Source organism: Astatotilapia calliptera, chromosome 9, assembly GCF_900246225.1.
Source record: "Astatotilapia calliptera chromosome 9, fAstCal1.2, whole genome shotgun sequence".
Lineage (NCBI taxonomy): Eukaryota > Metazoa > Chordata > Actinopteri > Cichliformes > Cichlidae > Astatotilapia > Astatotilapia calliptera.
In genome coordinates, this window is record NC_039310.1 from 5,473,503 (window position 1) to 5,499,760 (window position 26,258).

The window sequence follows — 26,258 nt, forward strand, 5'->3', positions numbered from 1 at the left end:
TTACCTTTTTCTGTGTTTTTGTCATTTTGTATTATTATTTGTGTTTTGGTCCTCTGTGTTAGTCTAGAGTTATTCTACTGGTGGTTCGATTTAGATTTGTTTATTGGATTTCCCCCATATCTTTGCCCTCTGTGTCTCCCTCTCTGTGTTTGTGCTTATGCGTGTACGTGTGCCTCGTTTCACTCCGTCATGTTTATCTGTTTCCCCAGCCCATCACGTCTGCCCTCTTTCTCTCTCTCCCTCATGTTCCCTCGCTCCCTCTAGTCTGCCACTCCTCCACTCCCACTTCCTGTTTTAATGTGAAAGTCATGTGCCCGTGTTCGGTGTGTCTAGTTAATTTGTGTCAGCTATGTTTCCCTGTGTGTCTCTCTGTGTGTTCAGTTTATCATTTAACAGTATAGTTTTGTATCGTTTTGCTATTCAGCAATAAAGCTGTTCCTTTGAGTTTGAGTCCGCGATTGGGTCCTTTCCTGCCTGACATGCATTTAGAATAACACTAAAGCACAAAAGGTTGAGATTGTTTTGGGAAGTAATTTTCCCACTGACACAAGCCTCTCAGTATTTTATATACATTTTTTTTCTTCATTATACTCAGTCAACCCATACTGGTGAGACTGTCCCACCATGCAACTTTCCCAGACCTTTGTTGCTAAAATGATTTTTCCCCCCAAAAAAATTTTTATTCACATTTTACATAGCATCCCAACTTATGGTACCCCTTTTTGTGACTTTTTATTTGTCTCTATGTAAAACAAAGAATGAATCAGGCTTACTTCTTTAAATTAACTGTGAAGCTAACAATTTAGCTTAGTTGGGATGACTTCCAAGACCAATACCAACTTTTGCGAGTTCTCAAGTTAGTTGAATATGCTTGACAAGATGACCTTTTAACATTTTTAATAATTTTATTCCTCTTCTGTATAAATATGCAACTGTGTGAATCATACAATCATCATAATTATCATTATAAAATCAACATGCACACTTGTGTACAAATGTTGATGCAAAGTGGTTGTTGAGTGCATATATGTGCAGTTGTGTGTGCATGGTGTCCATGTGTACCTTCCAATCTTGTTTCCGGTTTGCACTGTGCCGTTGTCGTAGACCTCCAGATAATCAAAGTTACAATTAGCATGGTACTCTAAGTTGAATGACTCAAATGTCAGCCGAATCAGGTTGCCTGGGCTAACATTGATGTACCAGGTGCAATTGGCACCATGGGGGTAGCTGCTGGGATGACCAGGGCTTGTAATGGTGCCAGAAGGACTGGTCAAGGTGTCACCACAGCCTGGAATATGAAAAAAAAAACAAATTAGAGATCAACAGACTTTTGAGCTTGAGCTTTCAAAGCTTAAAGACAGGTCTGAAACAATTGGAACTTAATGTCATGTAAAAATAAAAAATAAAAGCAGGTTTAAAAAGAGCAGGTGTGCTGCTGTGCCTTCTTTAAAGGTTTAAAGGTTTCTGCTAGCTGTTACTAAATATCAGACTGTATTTACATACATATGCTGGACAAGTCAGTTTATCAGTTATCTTAAATTGGTTAACAGCAGTTTCAAATACACACTCGGTTATAATAAATTCATGAGCTTACATTACAGTTAATAAAATCTTATCTTATTTACAGTGAATGAACTTGATTACAAAATTTCCACATTTCTGTCAGTATCTGTGTTTACTCACAGTCAATTCTTGTGGGGTTTTTGAGTGGGGGGTTTTTCAAAAAGGAAAGAAATATCATCCAGACAAACAATATACATTTTTTAAGCAAAAAAACAAACAATACATTTTAAGAAAGATCAATTTAAAAACTGAGAAAAAACTAATCCTACAAAAGCCAAGAGATGAAAACCTGCTTAGCAAATTGCCATCATATCTGGTGATCTGCAAAATATTTGTCACTTATATTTGTCACTTATAAGAGTACTCAATGAGAAACATTGATACTTCTCTCACCCTCTATGGCAGAGTCATAGGCTGCTTCAAAGCCGTGGTTGCTGACAGAGGAGTCAGTGGTGAATTTGATGTACATAGATCGCTGAGTAGACTGAAGCCTGGGGGGAATCTCAGCACCACAAAATGTCCCCAGCAGAGGAGAGCTTGACGTGGCTCCATCCCTGACCTAGAAACAGGACAAAGCATGTGCTCATATAACTGATCCACTGCCACGAGTTCAAGTATGAATAACGCACAAGCACTGTTACATTTATAGGTGAAATATAAAAGCATTACTGCATCAGTGCCACCAGAGAGAACTACTCACATATATCCAAAAAAACAAAACAAAACAAAAACCCACCCACAAAACATAAAATTATTCAAAGCAATTTATGGTACTGAGCTTTACACATGTGATAGCTGTAACCAGATGTGAATTTTTAACATTTAAGTTAAATACAGCTGTTTTGGAACTTAAAACTTGAGAAAGGAAATTAAGGTAAGATGGTGTAATGGAGTAGGCAGTCTCAGCAGACCACAAAGTATTGATGTATGGAGTTAGATGTGGTCACTCACTAATCCTTAACCCATATCTGAAATCATTTAAACAAAAAAAACCCACCTACACCTGGAGAATGGAGAACGACACCCCACATGGGCCCCCAGAGGAATGGCCCACTTAGGTCTTCACCCTTCCACTAACTTCCCCAATGTGCTGCCCCTCCACCCGCTTAAACATGTCCCTCACACTAAACCAAGTGAGGTGTGAATTCAGGAGGCAACAGGTCCTGATGTATTGTAAGAACCTGAGGGACAAGCTCCAGTACACAGGTGGACCGTCATCTCACCATGACACAAGAACTGATGTGAAAATCGTCATGCAACACCCACAACAAAAGTGACGCGGTGAGCATAGAAACAGCCTAAGAGGTCATCCCTATTAAGCCTAGATTATATTCCATTCCAGGTATTTAACAGTTAATCATTAATCACATTAATCACACCTTCAAATCCATAAATCAGAATTTGAACCAGGATTTCCTCATAATTATTGCAATTATTGAAATGTTCATCTGTTCATATTTTTGTTTTGTGAATGAATGAAAATGTTTCTTGTGGTTTCCTCTGGATATGTTTTATTTGATGTAAAATAATATCAGTAATGTTACTCATCTATCACTTTTTATTGTCTGCAACATTTTCATTTCCTTAATGTTTAAATCACAGTGAAATAATATAAATAACCATAATAATAAAAAAGAAGAAGAACAATAGGAAGATAAAGAAGAAGAGGACAAATAATGAGGCTATTATTCTATTTTATTTGAGATTATTGTGTGTCGTACTCAGAGTACTGTTAAAATATGTAACTGTGAGAACTAATATAAAATTAATTTACCTCAACATAATCATATCGACAGGAGCCTCCCTCAACGTCAAATGACAGGAAGTCAAGGGTGACCACATAACCCTCTGGCTGGTTAATCACCCATTCACAGACCTTATTATGGGGATATGCATTGGGGTGGTAGGGAGAGTGAAACTGCCCACTCCCAGATAAAGTACCTCCACAAGCTGGAGAGAGGGAGAGGTAATGTTTAGTCAGTGGCAAGTGGAGTTAACGTTGGAACGTAAATATACATAATTACACACACAAATATTTGATTGAGCAAGTCTGCATAAAATCTATGCTTTAAAAAAAACTTCAAAAAAATGATTTTCATGTCACTGTAAAATATTTTCTGTTAACTAATGAGACAACAAGGAAAGCAAATTAGTATTATCCCTGCAGCTTTAATTCTAACTGCCAACTAAGAGAAATGTAAGTGAATATTCTTAAACAAAAATAGCATAAAATGTCATCAAATATAAAACATATCACACTACAAATCTTACCAACAGTATAGACAGCCCTAAATCCAGCTCGACTGACTGAGCTGTCAGACTTGAAGCGAATCCACAGGACGTTTGAGGATGAGAGAACAGGAGCTGGCGGGGTGTTTCCACAGTACTTCCCTATTAGAGGATCAGTCTCTGTTCTCCCATCACGGACCTGAAAAAAAAGGAGGTGGAACAAGAGGACAGAAGCTGGAATGTTAATCTGATAACAACTCTCTGTCGAGCAATGGTGTTGTGAGAGAGTATTTACCCCACCCTGATTTCTTATCTGTTGTGTATTTTTCACATTTACATGTTTCAGCAAGAAGTGCAGTCAAGCTTTTGCAGTAACTGGCAATTGCACAGTGCAAACTGCTGAATCCAGCTTCCACTTTGGATTCAGGAGACAGACACTATCTCTACTTTTAAGATTAGGCTTCAAACTTTCCTTTTTGCTAAAGCATATAGTTAGGGCTGGACCAGGTGACCCTGAATCCCCCCTTGGTTATGATGCAATAGGTGAAGACTGCCGGGGGCTTCCCATGACACACATCACTCACTATGTGTTAATAGACCTCTCTGCAGTGAATCATAGTTGTTATTAATCTCTGTCTCTCTTGCACAGCATGTCTCTTATCCTGCCTTCTTTCTTTCACCCCAACCGTTAGCGGGAGATGGCCCCGCCCCTCCCTGAGCCTGGTTCTGCCAGAGGTTTCTTCCTGTTAAAAGGGAGTTTTTCCTGTTTTTTGTTTTTTTGTTTTTTTTTTATCTTCATACAGGTGATCAAGGTGTTTTGTTTGTTTTTCTTTTTTTTCCTCCCCCTTTTCTCACCATCTCTTCTCCCCTCTATTTTTCTTTCTCTCCCTCTCTTTCTTTCATTCTTTCTACCTGTCCTATCCCCCAATAATGTCTGTCCCGTCTGTAACAACCAAAAATCAAATCAAATAAATACAATATAATTATAATTAAGGTCAATCAAATGGACCAATATGGCAAGGCCATGATGATTCACTTGGTAAAGTAAATCCGCTTGGCATCTTTCTTGGCCTTCAGACAACAATTCTGATGGTTAAAGATCCAAACAGGACAGGCAACACAAAAAAGGGGAGTTTTTCCTTCCCACTGTCGCCAAAGTGCTTTCTCATAGGGGGTCCTCTGATTGTTGGGTTTTTCTCTGTATGTATTATTGAAGGGTGTACCTTACAATATAAAGCGCCTTGAGGCGACTGTTGTTGTGATTTGGTGCTGTATAAATAAAACTGAATTGAACTGAATTTAAATAAATAATTTGAAGTTCATATGGACCAGTACAGAGACCATGTATGTGCAGATTTACTTGTAAATAAAAGTCGGATTATTAGTAAGCTCCCAGGCTAATCGTGGCTATCAATCATTTTCTCAAAATGGTGTCTAAAAAAATCACTGCATTTGTTAAGTATGGTGAGATTTCTTTCCACATATAAAATTCTGAAAAAAGGAGGGACAAAATATTTGTCTGGGAGACATAAATAGGTCTTACCTCCACGTAGTCAAAAGCACAGCCACTGTGACTCTCAAGATCCATGTGAGTGAAGTTGAGGGCCACCTGCCCACCTTCTGGCAACCTGATCAAATAGATACACTGGCGGTTGTGGTTATAGTTGTTGGGCCAGTTGGGGGAAATAATGACGCCCTCACTGTCAGTGAATGTTCCACCGCAACCAGGGTCGCCTAAGAAAAAACACGCACAAAGAGTTAGAAGCACAACACAATTCACAAAGCAGGATATTGACACTGCTAGGAATAATCAAACCAAGCATCCAAGGATTGCATTGCACAGATAATACTGTTAATAAATATGACAATGATAACAATGACAACTGACAATTACAGCATTTATCCAAACTCTGTACAAATTGTAGGCACACAAAAATGCAAAAACATTGAATATTTTTTTTAGGATATACAAAACAAAGTGTTAGGAAAATCACCCTTATTGTTTTTTTCTCAAACAGGTCCAGATCACATAAAAGATGGCATCCTTAACTGTACGCAAGTGCAATATGAAACTAAGGGGGCCAAAAAACCCATGGGAGTAATGCGTCTCAAATCCCCTAAAAAGTACAACTGTAAGGATGTTTCTCAGTCCAGAACTGTTCCCTCTACACTAAAATATTTCATTTCATTTTAAGTTCCATTATTTTTCCACTTTTAGCTACAACTTAGCTTAACATGAAACAAATAATTTTGACCAAATATAATAAAAAAAAATGGATCAGAACTACAGCATGAAGGACACGAGATGGCAGCAGGAGAGCATACATCACAACTTCACCAACTTCCAAGGTGCATGGAGAGGATGAAAGAATTCACAATGCAGGAACTCCAGCAACACTTAAGGAAAGATGAACAACTTTAGTAATTGATCAACGCGTTTCGGCTTGTGGCTTCATGACCCTGATGAAGGCCACAAGCCGAAACGCGTTGATCAATTACTAAAGTTGTTCATCTTTCCTTAAGTGTTGCTGGAGTTCCTGCACAGCAGGAGAGCATACGACAGTTAATTATGCTATACTACTGTATGAGAAGTAATACAATTACTAACAGGACGGTTGCAGCTGGTTAATTTTTGGGAAAAAAAGAAAACTGGGGATTTGCTAATTTCATGGACATGGACTGCTAAATAATTGCACTGATCATGCACGGATAGGGTCCAGAGTTCAATGTTGTCTTTCCTCTATTCCTCTGTTCTCACCTTCTTCAGCCATTTCGCTTTGAAGCGCATTGCACAGCATGTGAAACTACTGTCACATTATATAGCAAAGAAACAGACACCAAATTATTTTGCAGCTGGTATTACAGAGCAAATCTAGAATTAGGTTACATTTTTATCACATCTTCATCTGGCCTTGCAAAGAAATCTCACTCTTCAAGAATGCACTCTTAAATCTCTGTGATGCAGCAGTAACCGAAGCCCAAAACATAAAACATGCTGTCTTTCTGCACAACAATTTGTCAACAAATCTGGCCTTACCGTAAGTGCTAAAAATGGTTGCAAGCAATACGTAAAAGGTACATACAGTGGGGCAAAAAAGTATTTAGTCAGCCACCGATTGTGCAAGTTCCCCCACTTAAAATGATGACAGAGGTCAGTAATTTGCACCAGAGGTACACTTCAACTGTGAGAGACAGAATGTGAAAAAAAAATCCATGAATCCACATGGTAGGATTTGTAAAGAATTTATTCGTAAATCAGGGTGGAAAATAAGTATTTGGTCACCTCAAACAAGGAAAATCTCTGGCTCTCACAGACCTGTAACGTCTTCTGTAAGAAGCTTTTCTGTCCCCCACTCGTTACCTGTATGAATGGCACCTGTTTGAACTCATCATCTGTATAAAAGACACCTGTCCACAGCCTCAAACAGTCAGACTCCAAACTCCGCCATGGCCAAGACCAAAGAGCTTTCGAAGGACACCAGGAAAAGTATTGTAGACCTGCACCAGACTGGGAAGAGTGAATCTACAATAGGCAAGCAGCTTGGTGTGAAAAAATCAACTGTGGGAGCAATCATCAGAAAATGGAAGACATACAAGACCACTGATAATCTCCCTCGATCTGGGGCTCCACGCAAGATCTCATCCCGTGGGGTCAAAATGATCATGAGAACGGTGAGCAAAGATCCCAGAACCACACGGGGGGACCTGGTGAATGACCTGCAGAGAGCTGGGACCAAAGTAACAAAGGTCACCATCAGTAACACACTACAACGGCAGGGAATCAAATCCCGCAGTGCCAGACGTGTTCCGCTGCTGAAGCCAGTGCATGTCCAGGCCCGTCTGAAGTTTGCCAGAGAGCACATGGATGATACAGCAGAGGATTGGGAGAATGTCATGTGGTCAGATGAAACCAAAGTAGAACTTTTTGGTATAAACTCAACTTGTCGTGTTTGGAGGAAGAAGAATACTGAGTTGCATCCCAAGAACACCATACCTACTGTGAAGCATGGGGGTGGAAACATCATGCTATGGGGCTGTTTTTCTGCCAAGGGGACAGGACGACTGATCCGTGTTAAGGACAGAATGAATGGGGCCATGTATCGTGAGATTTTGAGCCAAAACCTCCTTCCATCAGTGAGAACTTTGAAGATGAAACAAGGCTGGGTCTTCCAACATGACAATGATCCAAAACACACCGCCCGGGCAACAAAGGAGTGGCTCCGTAAGAAGCATTTGAAAGTCCTGGAGTGGCCTAGCCAGTCTCCAGACCTCAACCCCGTAGAAAATCTGTGGCGGGAGTTGAAAGTCCATGTTGCTCGGCGACAGCCCCAAAACATCACTGCTCTCGAGAAGATCTGCATGGAGGAATGGGCCAAAATACCAGCTACTGTGTGTGCAAACCTGGTAAAGACCTATAGTAAACGTTTGACCTCTGTTATTGCCAACAAAGGTTATGTTACAAAGTATTGAGTTGTATTTTTGTTATTGACCAAATACTTATTTTCCACCCTGATTTACGAATAAATTCTTTACAAATCCTACCATGTGGATTCATGGATTTTTTTTTCACATTCTGTCTCTCACAGTTGAAGTGTACCTCTGGTGCAAATTACTGACCTCTGTCATCATTTTAGGTGGGGGAACTTGCACAATCGGTGGCTGACTAAATACTTTTTTGCCCCACTGTATTTACAGTGTTGGGGAGTAACGGAATACATGTACCACCGTTACGTATTTAAAATACAAAATATGAGTAACTGTATTCCGTTACAGTTACCGTTTAAAAAGGTGGTATTCAGAATACAGTTACATTGTTGAAATAAATGGATTACACTGCGGTACTTTCCTGTTTCATTTTGTCGCGGGTCAGGACTGTTTGGGTTTTGTTTGACAGCTACGTTCTGTTGTTCCAGGCGGCAGCGTTACGGTTGCCATGGTTACAGGGCGACGCTCTCTCTCTCTGCGACTGTGTGTTTCCTGGGTGAGAGAGCGCCTTTTCGTTGTTGTTGTTGTTGTTGTTGTGCTAAGCTAACAGGCAGAATGCTACAAGCATAGCTCTAAAGAATGTAGCATCATGGGCAGTGTAGTCCGTGTTGCACGTTATGGGTCTGTGAGCACGAGGAGGGAGAGAGAAAAAGGGGAGTGGAAAGGTAGGAGTTGTCATCGAGGAAAAACGGGAGCTGGAAGCATGTAAATATAATAATAACCACTTCAGCCAAGCTATTAAGACTCGACTGTACACCGTGTTCGTGTTTTCCTCCGAAAACAATAAGTTCCGTTGGAGCAGTCTTTCAACGCCTCTCTCTGTCTCTCGCAAGAAAAGTTGACCCACACAACAAAGTAAAGCTATTTTTCGGCTACGAGCCGACAGGGACCCCGCCGTATTAGTCAGAGGTCCCTTTACTACAGTTCGGAGTCGCGGACCTTCAGTAATAGTAATAAATCACACAGCAATAGTACATTCATGTTGTTGTAAAAAGCATGATAATATATTAAGTAATCCAAAGTATTCAGAATACGTTACTGTCATTGAGTAACGTAACGGAATACGTTACAGAATACATTTTGGGGCATGTATTCTGTATTCTGTAATGGAATACATTTTAAAAGTAACCTTCCCAACACTGCATATTTACAGTTTCTTCAAGATCTTAGGGACAAACATCAGGCTACAATTTACTGTTTCTCTGTTTACATAAGCTAAATGAAAAGCATTTAATACAAACAACTATATATCTGTCTTACAGTCACGGTCAAAATTACCGGCACCCCTGGAATTTTTCCAGAAAATGTACCATTTCTCCCAGAGAATTGTTAAAATTACAAATGCTTTGGTATACACGTGATTATTTCCTTTATGTGTAGTGGATCAACACAAAAAAAAGAAGAAAAAGCCAAAGTTGACAAATCAACATTCGATTGCATGCCCTTTGGAAAAGATAACTGCAATCAATCGCTTTCTATAACCATCAACGAGCTGGTTACGCCCCTCAGCTGGAATTTTCGACCACTCTTCTTTTGCAAACTGCTCAAGGTTTCTGAGATTTGAAGGGCGCCTTCTCCCAACAACAATTTTGAGATCTCTCCATTAGTGTTCAGTCATATTTAGATCCAGACTCATTACTGGCCACTTTAGAACTCCCCACCGCTTTGTCTTCTACCATTTCTGGGTGCTTTTAGAGGTGTATTTGGGGTCATTGTCCTGCTGGAAGACCCGTGACCTAACATTTGTAATTGTAACAATCTTGTAACAATATTGTAACAAAGAAATGGTGCATTTTCTGGAAAAATTCCAGTGGTGCCAATAATTTTGGCCATGACTGTATACACTTAACCAAGCAAAACTCAGTATGACTGGTTTCTTACTTGGTGATGTTGTGTATGTAATGTGGAAACCTCGGTCAGAGACAGAGAAGTCAGAGTGGAAGTGAATCCATGCTGCTGGGCCAGTGGTCTGTATGGGGGGTGGAGATGCAGTACTACAGTACTTTCCTAAAACTGGATCTTCAGATAGAAGGCCATCCCGAATCTAAAGCATTTGGTGACACAAAACAATAGAGGAAAAACTGTAAGGATGAAAAACATAGTAGTAGTTTCAGCCAATGCACTTACCTCCTAAAATAGCAAACTGTAGCAAACACGAGTAAGACGGAATAATTTCATTGTTTTCATTTCAGCAGTATGGCTGCATTTAACCCCGCTTTACAGAGTACATAGGTATGTGTCAGGTCTGAGTGAGATAAAGTGGTCAAAAAGAGGACTGTCCCCGCAAACATCGACACACAACACAAAAACATGCTTTCAAAGTGAAGTGGGTAATGTGCCATTTCTTACCTCTAGAAAGTCAAAGTTGCAGTTAGGATGATGTTCAAGACTTAGAGTCCCGAATGCAAAGGTAATGAGAAGGCCGGGGTCCACTGTTACTGTCCAGTAGCAGTCCCGACTAGGTGGGTAGTTTCCAGGATAACCAGGTGAATTAATGTTGCCATAGGGGGCAGTTAGTTCCTCTCCACACACTGAGATTAGAAATGGATTTAAATAAATCAAAATTATTCATACAACTGTTGTTTTCTATTAACTTAACAGGAAAACATTGTTCATTTGCACACAATGTGCATATGAGTCATAAAATGTAAGTATGATCAAATAAACAAAACACAAGCTCCCATGCCTAACTCAGTAATAGAAACCAAGATCTCTCAAAATTATAAATGAGACATTACTAACTGTAACGGACCAGATCTATTAACCCTCTGTGTCATATCAAACTCCTCACTGGGTCTTAAAAAGTTACAGCCAGGATTTACTAAAAAGGCATAGCGTCAATTTTGCAACTGGAATTTCAGTTATAGAGCACAAAATATTATTAGGAGAAAATTTAAAGGAATCACATAAATATGATTTTCTACGGCCTGCAGCACACAAGTCACGACACTGAAAAAAGCTAATCTAATTTTGTGTGCGTTCATTTATTTGAAATGATAAGGACTGCAAGAAGAGGGGTGATGTAATGTAAATATGACACATACATACATTTTTCATCATATGGGCATTCAGTTACAATATGGATGTCATTTTAAAAGACAGCACAGAATGTAAATGTTGTGCTTAGCCTTTTGGTTATAAACTACTAATTAAAAGTGTAACGAAAACACTCACAAACAACTTTGCTCATTTATGACCCACAAATTTGCACTGTTCTTAGCCATTACTGAAATGAGCTCGTTATCGTTACTTATTTATTTAAATATATAAATTCGTTTTTTCATTTGTTGGCACATTTAATTGCAATTGCAACCTCATGCCAATTTTTTTTCCAGCTTCAAGCTTCAAAATATTTCAAATTTCAAAACCAAAACACTTGAACTGTACTGACCTGGGTCCTGAGACTGCCAAGCAACTGTGAAGCCACCGGCACTGACAGAGTGGTCAGAGCGAAACCAAAAGTACAGAGAATTATGGGAGCTGAAGAGCTCTGCAGGGCTATTTTGGCCACAGTATTTTCCGATCATGTAAGCTGAAGCACTCTCCCCGTCGTGAATCTGAAGGAAGTCAAAGTTGCAGTTGGCACTGTTCTCCAGATCAAAGAATGGAAAGGTAATGCGCAGGATCTAGAAGAAAAGACAGAAATAAATGACTAATTAGTAAACATTAGTAAGGGCCAAAGATGTGTAAGCATTTAACACATTTCATTGCACCACCATATTTACTACCACCTCACAAACCCAAATCATGAAAATACGAAATAAAACAGAACAAAACAAACAAAAAAAGTTTTTTTTGTCTAGAATTTCAATTTGAGAGGAACAGGAACACACCTTGTTTGCATCAGTGTGGATCACCCATGCACAGCTGACCTCGTGATCATATTCATCGTGACCTGGGGTGTTAGGATAACTGAAGGAACCAGCAGGGCCAGTCAGGTACCCTCCACATACTGCAACACACATTCACACTGGTTTTTAACCTTGATAACGTCCTTGGGAGAGAAGCTAGCTTGCATGCTGCTGAAGTTTGAAATCATCTTTACTGGTTTGCGATCATGTTTCTTAAGCTTTAACCACACACCATTTTAAAGGACAAGTCATGTTAACGTAGTTTGAAGCGTAAAGCTACGATTTATCTGTGTAATAATAAAAAACAAAATAATCCACTCTAGTTCTATTTCTGTAATATAAAGTGATTATTGAGTCACTCGGCCACAGACAGATGATGAATAATTGTATTTCTGCACTTTGCAGCTTATTTTCTATGCTCCCGGCGTTTTCCTCTCCGTGTCACATTCACTCTCCTCTCCTCATCTGTTTTCAGTTTATCCACACCCTCTCAGCCCATCCTTCCCATTACCTTGCTGAGGAGTCTGACAGAACTCGCCAGTCCACTGGGTGGTGCAAGTACACGTGAAACCATTAATGCCATCGGTACACGTTCCTCCATTCTGACAGGGATTGCTTGAGCATTCATTGATATTCTGGTCACAGTTCACGCCTTCCCAGCCAGAGTTGCAGTTGCAGATGTAGCCAGGATTTGAGGTGATGTCCTGTGGTAGCACAGGTTTTATGTTTGCAAACGGATTTGTCTTTGTTTTCATATCAAGGATTTATTAGGCATTCAAAGATTCATTCAGTAAATATAAAAACACATTTCAAATAAATATGACACATCAAAAAAAATTAAAAAAAATCGCTCGTGGTACATTTTATTTCACTATAGAGCTAGAGGAGCCTGGTATCTGAAGGCTCTGGCTCACATTCTACTTTTAAAAACTCTAGGAACCAAAAATACAGTGCACCTGGAAAACATTCACACGTTTTGTCATGTCACAGCCTTATTCCAAAATCGATTCAATTTATTTATTGTTATATACTATTTATTATTTTTATATTTTTAAAACTGTTTTCCAGGCTAAACAAAGATTTTCTAAATAAGTGCAACACCTTCTCCTCTCCAGATTATGGGTTGTCTGTTTTAAGGTGCGTGTTTGTGAGTAATACTAGACAGTCGAGCATCTCTCACTTGTTGCCTCCTTTTTCAGAGGAGCCACAGTATCCAGAGAGGACGTAATGCTATTAAGAAAATAATCAACCTCTGTGCGATGAAAGTTTAGGCAGCTGCTCTGCACTGTGGTGGCATGTGGTCCTGAACAAGATCACTGCCTTAAACTTAAACTGCCTTAAAAAATAAATCCTGATCAATAACAGAACCTGGTCTGACAAAAGAGGGGTTTCAGTTTCTATACCATATGTGAATATCCAGAGTGTGATTAGGACAATGAATGGGATCATTTATGTTTTGAAAGAAGCCAACTGGGTATAATAAAATGCAGTGCTGAGACTGTCATTTTCAACATCTCCATGGATGATAAATCACCCAGAATAGTTATTTCACTTTTTTAATTTTCCAGTGAGAAAGATTGCATCTTCTCCTCTGCATGTGCTTTGAGGATTCAGACTCAAGGTCATGATTCATTTATTTATTTAAATCCTGTCCTGTCTGGCAGCTTCTGCAATCAGAATTATGATATGAATGCATGTTGTGCCAAACATATTTTGCTTTTCCAAGACACATCTCGGCTATATCAGCATGCCCATCCCGGCAGGAGAAGAAGCGAGACAATAGATTGGGCACTCACGGCAAGGGGGTGGGAGTCCCAGAGAACCCCGCTAGAGCCCAGCCACCCTGGTGCAAGCTGAGATCAGGGTCTCAGGGCCCCAGCCACCCTACATGGCAAGGCAGCCAAAGAGGGCACAGACCCCCAGACCCCAGAAGAGTCATGCTCCCCAGTCAGGAGACTGAACCCACCACCACAAGCAGCCCAGGCACACCCCAGTCACCCACCGCCACCAACTGAGGCAGAGACCCAGATACTCCAAAAAGGCAACCGCAGTTCTCCAGCCTCCAGGGAGCCAACAGACCCCAGTAGTCCCAGAGATCGCCTGATGATTCATTTGAACTAACATATTAATCCTGCTGTAACTAGGTCTGGGCAAAGCAGAGTGACTATGTTAATCATTTATGAAACAATTTACTAACAGGAACTTAGAAGTGAGAAACTTACTGTTAAATAGTTCACATTTAGTTGATTTACTGTTAGGTGTAGTTAAGGGCATTATTACAATATTCTTTTATTATGAAATGTTCTACTTAATTTGTTTTTTGCTGATTTTTGGTTTGTTTTTGAGGGTCTGGGAGCAAACAGTCTCTATGGAGATGGGGGGTTTGGGGATGACAGGAGGAGTGAAGCTACAGGGAGTCATATAAGACTCCACAGAAGTGTTGTTTACAGACAGAATTCTTTTCCTAATTTTTACTCCAGTACACATGCGCATGCACACACTCACCACACACTGTCCATTGACACAGGGGTTGTTTGTCTGACAGATGTTGCTGGTTTGGGTGCAACCAGTTGGTCCATATCCATTGCCTATGTAGCCTGGTGGGCAGGTACAGACTGGGAGACTTGATCCTGGTGGATGCAAGAGATTTGAATAGAAAGGGGTTTGATCAGACTTGGTGACTACTGATGATGTTTGGGGAATCAGATGAGCAGATGCATACATAACTCTTAATTGAGCAAAATTTCAGGAAGAAGTACAGAAAGAAGAAATAAATAGTACTTATTTCATTCTTTCAGTAGTAAGTAGGTATTATTTGCTCATGCTTCATTCTTATTTGGTTGACATACAAAGCAATAAACCCATGCTTCTTTTTTCTTGTCTTTTCTTACCAGGGCTGGAACTGCAGGTGGCTAATGGGTAACAGCCTCCATTGTTAGTATCACAGATGTTAGACTGTGTGCATGCTTTCCCATCTCCTTCATAGCCTGCAAAAACAGAGGAGTTATCTGTGAGTTATCAGTGCAAATGACACTTTGTGCCCTCAGACTGTGGCTTTCACATCTGATGAGCCACAGTCAGTCACCCAGCTATTTGACTAAGTAACAAAAATATTTCTATTTTTAACAGACAAGAGTTACAAAGAGTTTTTACAGCCAGATACTCAACATGCAGTAATAAACAATTTTTCACAGCTATAATATTTACATTTTAAAGAATTAGAGTTTAAATTAGTGATGGGATTTCCGGCTCTTTTTAGAGAACCGGCTCTTTCAGCTCGACTTGCTAAAAAGTGCCGGCTCTTTTGGCTCCCAACCGGCTCTTCAGGTTGTTTTGTTGCTTTAATTAATTTATTATTAACAACAATATAAAATTATGCACAAAAGGAATTACTAATGTAAAAAGACGTGGTTTTATTTATATATGCTTATATATAAAAATATACAGTGACCCCTGCACGTACAAACCCCAAAGCACGTACAAACTCCAAAACACATTTCTAGCGTTAACTGAACTTCGAAAGCAGAGCTACTAGATCACTTAAATTACACAATTGAAAGCATGAAAGCATATGTGTATTGTTTGTGTATTTATACACAAGCACTCATATATAGTCAAATAATTTAAAAAAATGTTCATTTACCTGTTACTACCACACACCAAGTCCAATCGTTGGTACTTCCTGGCTTGTGTAGCCACTAGGTAACAAAAGCTCAACACTGCCCCTAGCATCCTGGAGCACTTCTGTTGTGTTTTGTACGTGTTTTGGGGTTTGTACTGCTTTGTCTCTAGCGGCCACCATAAATATACTTTTATTTATTCACTCCACATAAAATGTAATAAGTAAATAGAGCGCTTTGAGTACTCCGTGAGAGTAGAAAAGCGCTATATAAGAATCAGTCCATTTAAATCATATAATACAAAATCAACTATTTACATTTCAACTTTTAACTATTTAAATTTTCAGCTTTTTCCTTTTAAACAAATTTAAAGTGAAACAACACAAAACACTGCAAACCACAACACAATTAAATATAAATATGAAAAAATATGAAAACAAAAAGAACATGCATATTCTCTGTCATATGGACCTGCATGAATAAACTTTCTGAATCCTTTATCATCCGCAACTGAAAATAGTTGTGGATGATTACTATACCTTTCTAATGTGACGTTGTTGTCCCTGGCTCTCTTTCTCTCTCTTTCCCTCCACTCTGTTCCTGTGCTACTGTGAGTGTAACTAACTCCCCCCTCTTCCCAGCGCAAAGCACAAGGCTCGCACGCGGAGTGAAGCGGGGAAGAAAGTGCGAGAGAGAGAGAGAAAGCAAAAAAACAACCCACGGCTGCCAATAAGGAGCCTGCTGGCGTCGTTTACTTCAAAGAGTCGGCTCTAAGAGCCATTTCGTTCGCGACCGACACATCACTAGTTTAAATATCCAGAGTTCCATTGCACTTTGCATTAAAAATGAAACTAAATTAGTTTTTTCTACACCACATATCTTGTAAATGTTTCTCTCACAGCTACAGTATTGTGTACTTTGTGCTATGGTATGTTATGTAGTATCTTGGACCAGGTGGTGTCAGGCTATGTGGTGATTCAAAATGTTTTATTGAAAAGCGCAGCTTTTTACTTGGGTTAAGTACACCAGCAATTTCAGGGATTAAGTGGAGCCAAGCCGTAGAAGCTATAGGTAATCTTCCTGCACATATGCGTGACATTCAGTATTGTTCTCTGCTGAGTTACCTGGAGGACAGGGACCGCAGTGAAAAGAGCCCATGGTGTTCAAGCACTGAACCATTGGAGTAGTGGAGCAGCCGCCATTATTGGTCAAACATTCATCCACATCCTGACAGCTATAACCATTTCCTTGCCAGCCTAACCATGTCAGAGAAAATGAGAGGAAAAATCTTAAATCTATTTATATGCACAAATCTCAACAACTCATTAGCAAACTGGGATAGCACAAGATGCAAAATGCTATTTAACTTTACAAGTTTTAAAACAAATCTTGGAACATCATTTCTAATTACTCGTAAAAATCTCATAAAAAATACATTTTACTGATAATAGCACATAATAAACATATTAAATGTTTAACTGAGACATTTTACTACTTCATGAAAAATATTAACTAAGTCTGAATTTAATGGCACATAACTCATAAAAGTTGGGATGTCATATGACTGTGTACAGGCAGAGTTTCTCAGAAGTAAAGCTGGGCAGAGGCACACCACTTTGCCAAAAAACAAAACAAAACTGTGTCTATGAATTGTGCAAAATTTTCAGATTGCTCTTGAACTGAAATTTGTGAAGATTTTGAACATCTCATCATCTACATTACATGTTATCATCAAAATATTTCTGGAAAAATCTCTTTGTGCAAGGGACAGAGCTAAAAAGGTTCTTCAGGGAATCACGTTTTACTGCATTAAAAACAGGCGTGAGTCTGTCACAGGAATCACTGTATGAGATCGGGAACACTTTCAGAAACAAATGTCTGTGAACACAGTTTGCTGTGTCATCCATAGATGCAGGTTAAAGCTCTGTTATGCAAAAAAAGAAATCCTGTAATGCAGTCGTCTTCTCTGAGTCAAAGCTCATTTGCAATGGACTTGGCTAAAGTAGAAAACTGTTCTGTTGTGCTAAATCAAACAATACATCAAAACAAACAAAAAATCCAACAAAGAAGATCTAGGCCTCTTGACAGGTAGAATCACAAACCAGAGAACAGTCCAGTATCTGCTATTCCCATTTTCCATTAGTTTATGAACTGTTGTTAAAATACAGTGGAATGCTGCACAGTGGTAAAAATGTTTCAACTTTTTGATACGTGTTGCTGCCATCAAATTACATATTTTTGCATGAAATAGTAAAATGTCTTCATTTCATCCATTCATCCATTTCTGATATAGGATTGTAATAACCTGACAAGTGTCAACTGTAAATAAACCATAGTAAGTGACAACAACAACAAAAAAACATCAAATGGCTTAATTAGTGCTTAACACTTGTGTGGTAGAAAGCCATCACTGCAAAGAATAGTATTAAAAGCTAAAGCTCTGAACAAAGAGTTACACTAATTGTTTTAGCATCAATTGTCTCTCCTGTCTCCAAATGCTCATTTAGAACTGGCTATACTATGGCTTGTTATGTTATTAAGCACTACCAGAGGGACAGGCTCCACAATAGAAGGATCCCTGGGTGTTGTAGCAAGGAACAGCTGGGTTGGTTGAACAAGGCTTGTTGGGAAGGTTACATTCATCAACATCAGCCACACACGCTGGGTTCCCAGCTGGAGCTTCCCACCCACTCTCACAAATGCACTGGTATTTAGGCTGTTAATTAGCAAAAGTCAGTGAGAACACTTAACAACAACAGATTGATAGATAGATAGATAGATAGATAGATAGATAGATAGATAGATAGATAGATAGATAGATAGATAGATAGATAGATAGATAGATAGATAGATAGATAGATAGATAGATAGATAGATAGATAGATAGATAGATAGATAGATAGATAGATAGATAGATAGATAGATAGATAGATAGATAGATAGATAGATAGATATCTTAGGGTAAGCGAGTAGTTACCTGTCCAGCTATGACTCGATCTGCATCAATGCATAAGCCATGTACACACAAGTCACTGCCTGCGTTCCTGCAGTCATCGTAACGCATCATACAGAGAGTCCCATGCCATTCTGGAGGACAGCTGCAACTGCATACAAAGAGGAGCATGATCATATGGGGTATGTGTTCTCCTGACTGGGCATCAGGCTAAAACCTGAATGGTCAGATTCCACAAAACTGATCAGAAATGCTTACAGTGCAAAAGAATGACAACCCAAAATGCACTGAAAAAGCAATCCAAGACCTTTTCAAGGGAAATGGCCAAGTGAGTCACTTGATCGCTACCCAGTACAGCATGCTGTTAAGTTATCGAAGACAAGCAGTGACTGAAGGTGGCTGCTGTAAAGGCCTGGCAGAGCATCAGAAACAACTTTTGTTGATGTTCATGGGTTCTAGACTTTAGTCTCTGGATTTTCATTCAAGTGTTAAAAAAATCGTAATTATTTCATTCCAAATTCACTGTCAAGGTGTACAGAGGTAGAATTACAAAAACTTTCTTTGTCCACTGTTTGTAAAGCTAGCTGTGTGTTACAAGCTAAGGACACACTATACTGGACCTCTGCTGTCTAATCTTACATATACACAATACTAATACAAAGTGGGTACCATGAGTGCATCTGGCATTCATACTTTACACTGCTTGATAAATACACATTACTTTGTTTTCTTATTGAATCATAATGGCATCAAGGTTTCTTTAAAAAATGGAAATCCTTCAGGATGTGGAGGAGAAAGTCTTATGGATCAAAAGATAGATAAGAAAAGACACGAGGTGACATAAGCCAGCATAATGTAAAGCACTCATAGAATTAGTAAGTAAAAAGAGCAAGGCATAAGACTTACGTGAATGATCCAGCAGTGTTAACACAGGTTGCCCCATTCTGACAGCCTTGTGACATTCCTGAATAGACCTGACATTCATTTACATCTGTTGCACAGTTAGGACCCTAACACACAGACACACAAACACATACAGAGAGAGAGAGAGACAAGAGAAAACATGGGTTTATCAAAATATAATGCAGGAAAACAAGGACCCAACGAAAAGGAACGCAGTAAAGTCTTATACTAAAACAGTACTGGGATTAAAAGTTCGAGGTTTCTGGGTATTATTTTATTTAGTAATATCACACCCACGTATTAATCCATCCATTCTCTTCTGCACATCCATATCAGGGTTGCAGACAGACAGCCATTCACCCTTCACATTCACACCTAAGAGCAATTTAGAATAATCACTTAACCTAACCCCACTTACTGCATGTCATTGGAGCGTGCAGGCATGCAGACACAGGGAGAACATGCAAACTTTACACAGAAAGGTCCATCCACACAGTGGACTCGAACCAGGGACTTTTTTTGCTGCGAGGCAACAGTCCTAACCGCCGACTTTGGTAAATGTCTACAATCCATAAATAACAACCTGTAAAAGTTATGAAGAATATGAAGAACAATACTGAACTCACCCCCCAGTTGCCGGGACATATACAGTGATATGAGTTTAATAAGTTGAGACATGTTCCTCCATTCTGACAGGGATTACTGCTGCAAGACACCCTCTGCACTGTCTGCAAGGGGAAACAAGGGAAGACATGATATCTTAGGTATGGTAAACAGATTAAGCCATGACCATCAACTTCAATAGAAGTTCTTGACTTTTTCTGACTCACCTCTTCAAGTGTGACCACTTTATTCTCAAGTGTTGAAACCTGACAAGAAAGAAAAGAGGCAGTGTAAATATGTTTGATGACAATGGCTACATTTTTCATTATAAGCACTTCACTTTACTGAATCAAAATTATTCATGGGTTAGGGTAAAATAAAAGGAATGAAGTGAGCATAAGTAACACGACCAGTAGTAAATAAGTTAATGGCAATATTAAAAATGATTTTATTTACCACCAGGAACTATCTTTGTCCTACCTTGGTATCAAGCTGGTTTAGCTTGTTGGTGATATCAGGAGGGACGGCTCCTCCGTGAGATTTAATGTCGTCAATGTCATCTTTGTTGGTTTTAATCTGCATTTAGAAAGTCCATAACAGACGGTTCAGTGTTAAAAAGCTTTAAAGGAGGGGTCTAAAACATGATTTGATTCTTTTTAGTCATATTGCATTTGTGATTAAATTTATCAGATAAGAATAAAGTAAATGGGGTAAAAAAGAAACTATTCATATGTTTGCATTTTTAGATTAGCTTAATAAACTAAATATATTTTAGATTTTTAAATATTTTTGGTCTCCATTCACCTGGCTGCCATTCAAATAAAAAGTTAACTTAAGAATTTACTTCCCATCATCATCACTATCCTGAAAATTATTTAAAAAAGGCTAAAGCTTTTATTTATGCAATAAAAGATTTCACCATCCACCTAATGTACGGTCATATGAAAAAAATACTGCATGAACATTTGTTGCAAACGTTTACAATAATCATGTGTGTTTGTGTTTTTAGCCTTTTAAGGCCTACTCTGGACTTATACTTGAGTATATTTCAGATCTTCTGTGGCCTGTCATAATGTCAGGTCCTTAGCCAAGGCTCTTTTAATTATTTTATACATGCATTTAATTTGCCTGTTTTTGAATTTATGCTGCTAGTCCCCTTTTGCCTTTATCGTTTCTCAAATGTTTTCGGGCTGCTTGTTTTCTACCTTGTCTTGTAAAGCACTTTGCAAATTTGTCTGTTGTTGTTTGTTGTTGTTTAGAAAAAGCTTTTACCAATTTAACTATATTATAGGGTTATTACACCTGTTTTTAGGTTTTACTTCCATATTTATTTTTATCAACTATAAAATCCTTGGGAGTAACAAAGGCTTGACATGCAGTCATGCTGCAGTTGACATGCAAATGTGTGAAAGTACTCTCCAGGAAGCAACATCATCTAATTATCAGAACATGTTTATTACTTTGAAAGAAGTTGTAATGGTGGTATGTTGGAGCAGCAGTTTATCGGCAGCTGAGAGGAAGAGGTTGGATAAACTCATCAGGAAGGCCAGCTCTGTTCTGGGATGCACCCTGGACCCAGTACAGGTGGTGTGAGACAGAAGGACTCTGGCCAAAATAACATCTCTGATGGACAGAGTCTCCCACCCCATGCATGTAAATGTTGCTGAACTGCAGAGCTCCTTCAGTGACAGACTGCTGCATCCTCGATGCATGAAGGAGCGTTTCCGCAGGTCCTTCCTCCCTGCAGCTGTCAGACTGTACAATCACAACTGCTCCCAACAAACACAGATGTTTACATCAATGCTGTAACTGCAATAAGTTAATTAACCGATTCGCACTACAACCTGGTTTGCCTCTTACCTGTAGTTATTTTTATTTCATTTAATAACTGTACAGTACTCTGTTTATAGTAACCATTGTCCTTAATGTAAATATGTAAGAAAAATTGTGTATGTTTCTGTTCCGTGTCCTGTGTACTGTTTGTTTGTATATGTGTCTTTTTGGCTGCTGTTACAACCAAATTTCCCCTTGTGGGACAATTAAAGGATTATTCTATTCTATTCTATTCTATTCTATTCTATTCTATTCTATTCTATTCTAATAATAATATGTGTCAACACATTAATATGATTGCCAAAAATGTATGAAATTTGATTACCATTTGATATTTTTAGGCTCACATAAACATGTCTTCATTTTACACACAAACTGAAAGGGGAGAATTATAAATCATAGTATTTGAGTATTAGTTTTCCAGGTATAGATAGGGTTCCTCCTGCAATCCTGATAAGGATAAGCATGGAGATTATAGCTGTGTGTCTGTCAGACTGTCTGTGTTTATTTATGTCATATATAAAATGATGAAGTGAAATAAATTGAAAATAAACAACGACATCTAGCCCACCTTCTGCCCAAGAACCAAACATATCTGCACCCTAATTACAGTAGTCATAATACAGCATCTTAATTTAGAAATCTTTGAGCTATAACTCAAAAATGTTCCTCCCCAAACATAAACAAAAAAAACATTCATTTTATCTATATTAGCCTTAGCACCTACTCATAAAACTATTCATCATAAAAATGTTGAAAAATTTAATGCCGTACTGACTCAAATGTATCTAGCCCTGAGCTTTGGTCTTGCTTTGTTGGCTTCCTAACTTGTTAATGATTCACAGTGTCATATGATGAGCAGCAGTGTTTGGTCATTAAAAGGTGATGAGATATAATTACATACTTCCAAAAGTCAGAGAGAATTTATTGGGCTGAGAAATCAGAAAAATTGCTTTATTGTTCCAGTACGAGTGGCAGTACAAACATTTGTTTTAACTACTAGATTGAAACAAAAGAACCAAAGTAATTAGTGACTGGATAAGACAGTGAACTGTTATCTGTGTGGGAGCATACGTGTCTGCTAGGAATGGAAAAAATTACATATTATAAACATTATTAATTTTAATTAAGTAATTTGTTATTTTTTATTCACTTTGTTAGGATGCCATTCACTAATAATGTGACATGACCTTTGCTTCTGTTTTTGAGGCTGTCCCTGGGTGTTTCAAAATGTGGATGTTATATACCATAACCATCACAATCGTTGTGCCTTAAGTCACTTACTATCATTGAAATGACCATCGCACGGAGGCAGTGATCTTGTAAAATAACAAAAGAAGAATATTTGCTGCTGGTAAAAGAAAGCTTACTTGACTCAAAAGTTGGGTGAGGTCTTCATTTCCCACTTTAACCCGGCCTGACGCTGAGGTCTGGAAACGGATTTCTTTATTGTCACCAGTTGTGAAGACAAGGTGACCATTATCTGACACCATGGAAGGCCTAAAGATTCAAATGTCCAAAATTCCATTTCATATTTAGGTCGGTAAAGGCGATGGTTAAAAAAATGGGGTCGACTTATACTATTACAAATACATTTATTCTCTTAGAATCAAAGCTTAAGACAAATGTGATCATATGCATAACATGGCATCTTAATGACATGAAATATTCAAAGAAAAGCGTAAAAAAAAATTTTTTTTTATAAACACCAACTCACTGGTCATTGCTAATCTTCCTTTGGCTTCCTTGTTGTGCTGGGTCATTCAGCTCTCCTTGCAATCCCACCAGAAGGAATACAAGTGCGTAGTATAGCCGCAGTGTCCCTGCCATGGAAAATGGATGTGATGCATGGACACCCTCAGCAACTCTACTGGGGTTTTACATGCTGCCACACTCTAATGCTCACTGCCAAGACTTTGACCTGACAGTACAGCCATAAAGTACATCTCAATTTGCCCCAAATGGTTAACTATAGTTTATTTATTGTGGTTTATTATGGTTTAACTATGGTTTATTGTTAAAAAGAATGTCACTCACATGATTTTAAGAAATAAGTAACCCATTTCAGGTGACATTATGTGCATAGCGTAAATTTGCAGATCTCAGACATGGTTAACGTTAAACAAAGACTGTTTTCATACAAGATTTTTATATCTTTATTAATGAACCTTCCATGCTTCGACCATGATTAAATTATGGCAAATTAATTTAGAATTCTAAAACTCATATTGCATGTTTATGAAAAAATGTTCCCACCTGAAAGTCTCAGAGCCTTGGTTGATTTTGCCATAAAGATGCATTTCTTTATGTTTATAATATGAACATTGTCAAAGTTACAGGCATCTGAAGTACATTGGGTGTAAGAGTTGTTTTTTTTTTAATGTGTGCATTTTTTCCAACATTGTTAAGGGGGGGGGGGGGGGGGGGGGGGAAGAGATTTCTGGTAACTTACTGGACAAAATATCGAAGGCTGCATTCTGGGTACCTGCAAATCAACAAATCATTGAGTAATTGTGATAGATGGCTGCTCAAAACAGTTAATTGCATATGAAAAGCCTCCTTTACATTTTGAAAGGCTGTGATTCATGATAGCTTTCCAATACTGTAACAATAGTAGTACAACGCAAAACATGATGAGCCAATATTGGTAGTTACATAAAAGATAACTCACATGAGTGTGACATGAGTGACTAAAACATTTGGACAGCTTCAACTTTGTGCACTCATTCCTTCCTCTATCTATCCATCCATCTAATATTTCCAAAAAATATTCTGTTGTTCTTGTTGTTGTGGGTGCAGGAACTTTAAAGTGATTAATATTTCTGCTGTATATGTTAAAAAATTTTGCTCATTTGAAGTAATTTATATTGTCCAGCATCATATTCTGTAGAGCAAATGTTTGTAGTGGCTTTCCTGAGAGAACCACATCTATGAAAAAGTCAGCTCAGAAAAAATCATCAACTCAGAAACACAGACCTACACCTGGATTTATTTAAATAATAAAATATATAAGTAACAACAAAATCCGCTGAATTAAAAGGCTTGAGCGGTGAGTGACATAATTAACCGTCACTCTCTAATGAAAAGCTGGTTAAACATATTAGATGCTGCTGAGATTGCACCTGTTCAACTTGCCTGATTTATTAGAACAGACATAGTGAGAGCTACTGCCTCAGCTCTTCCTTCAGTTTACCTGCGCAAACCACTAGAAAAAAAGCTACTGGCCTGTCAGCTTGCTCGACTCCGATCATTGCTAAGGACACACGGCATTAAAGGGATAGCTACAGACTCCAACAAGATTGAATCCGCCGACTGCGGCCACAAGATGGCGGTAATGTAACGTCCAGATGTTATTTGGCAAGGGAGGCGCTTCATGACAGGGCTGTCGGAGACTGAAGGAGAATTACTTTTGTATGTTTTAGTTGATGTGCATTTTTAGATTTGACTGTCCTAAGAGAATGTCGGTGCTTCAGATCATCTAAGCCATAGGTGTCAAACTCTGGCCCGCGGGGCAAATTTGGCCCGCAGCCTAATTACATTTGGCCCACGAAGCCATACCAAATTATTATTAGAGCTGGCCTACTGGTATTATACAGCTAATATATATATTGTTTAGTACTAAGCTTTGCTTGTTCCATATTCAGTTTTTCAGCAAAACGTGTTTGAGTCCATAAGAAAAGATTCATTCTTATATCTGGAGGAATAAATATATTTCAATAAATATTAACATCAGCCCGCGACTTTGTTCCAGTTTTGAATTTTGGCCCACTGTGCATTTGAGTTTGACACCCCTGATCTAAGCCTTTTTTTGTTTCAAGTTTGATGATTATGGCTTACAGCTAAAGCAAAAATATGAAAACCAGTCCAAAAAAAGGACAACATAGAAATGTCTGCTGTGAATTGAATTGACTTTGGACTCGCACAAAGAACCGCCAACAACACCAACAGATGACAATGCACCCCATCAGCACAGAAATGTATATACACTTCTGTTTGTCGTGCTGTCCTGTTTGGCAGGAAGCTGTGCGCTAGGATCAGTGTGTATGGAGCTCAGCTAGCAGGGTGCCAATGAGATCAATGAGAAATGTAAACTACGTTTAGGTTATAAACGTAAAACTATTCCAAGTTTACATTTCTTTGAGCAACCAAATTTCACTAATACTACTTACTGATACACAGAAATGACAGAAGTATACTGTATGGGGAAAAAGAAAGGCA

The 26,258-nt window shown here is 38.7% G+C and overlaps 1 protein-coding gene across 1 annotated transcript in view; it reads right to left on the bottom strand.

Moving 5' to 3' along the window:
* cubn (cubilin (intrinsic factor-cobalamin receptor)) overlaps positions 1 to 23,883 on the bottom strand; it is an 81,109-nt gene extending 57,226 nt beyond the window's left edge. Inside the window, exons 1-21 of the mRNA XM_026180665.1 lie at positions 23,758 to 23,883; positions 23,411 to 23,540; positions 20,688 to 20,783; positions 20,435 to 20,473; positions 20,231 to 20,332; positions 19,608 to 19,711; positions 18,726 to 18,852; positions 18,296 to 18,464; positions 16,873 to 17,004; positions 15,020 to 15,115; positions 14,634 to 14,758; positions 12,640 to 12,832; positions 12,111 to 12,229; positions 11,669 to 11,903; positions 10,627 to 10,808; positions 10,159 to 10,321; positions 5,336 to 5,526; positions 3,835 to 3,991; positions 3,338 to 3,513; positions 1,957 to 2,122; positions 1,063 to 1,288 (exon numbers count right to left, since the gene is read on the bottom strand). Coding sequence (XP_026036450.1) covers positions 1,063 to 1,288; positions 1,957 to 2,122; positions 3,338 to 3,513; positions 3,835 to 3,991; positions 5,336 to 5,526; positions 10,159 to 10,321; positions 10,627 to 10,808; positions 11,669 to 11,903; positions 12,111 to 12,229; positions 12,640 to 12,832; positions 14,634 to 14,758; positions 15,020 to 15,115; positions 16,873 to 17,004; positions 18,296 to 18,464; positions 18,726 to 18,852; positions 19,608 to 19,711; positions 20,231 to 20,332; positions 20,435 to 20,473; positions 20,688 to 20,783; positions 23,411 to 23,540; positions 23,758 to 23,870 — 3,041 coding nt within the window. The 5' untranslated portion in view covers positions 23,871 to 23,883. The remainder of the gene's footprint in view (positions 1 to 1,062; positions 1,289 to 1,956; positions 2,123 to 3,337; positions 3,514 to 3,834; positions 3,992 to 5,335; positions 5,527 to 10,158; positions 10,322 to 10,626; positions 10,809 to 11,668; positions 11,904 to 12,110; positions 12,230 to 12,639; positions 12,833 to 14,633; positions 14,759 to 15,019; positions 15,116 to 16,872; positions 17,005 to 18,295; positions 18,465 to 18,725; positions 18,853 to 19,607; positions 19,712 to 20,230; positions 20,333 to 20,434; positions 20,474 to 20,687; positions 20,784 to 23,410; positions 23,541 to 23,757) is intronic.
* Between the last annotated feature and the right edge of the window lie 2,375 nt (positions 23,884 to 26,258).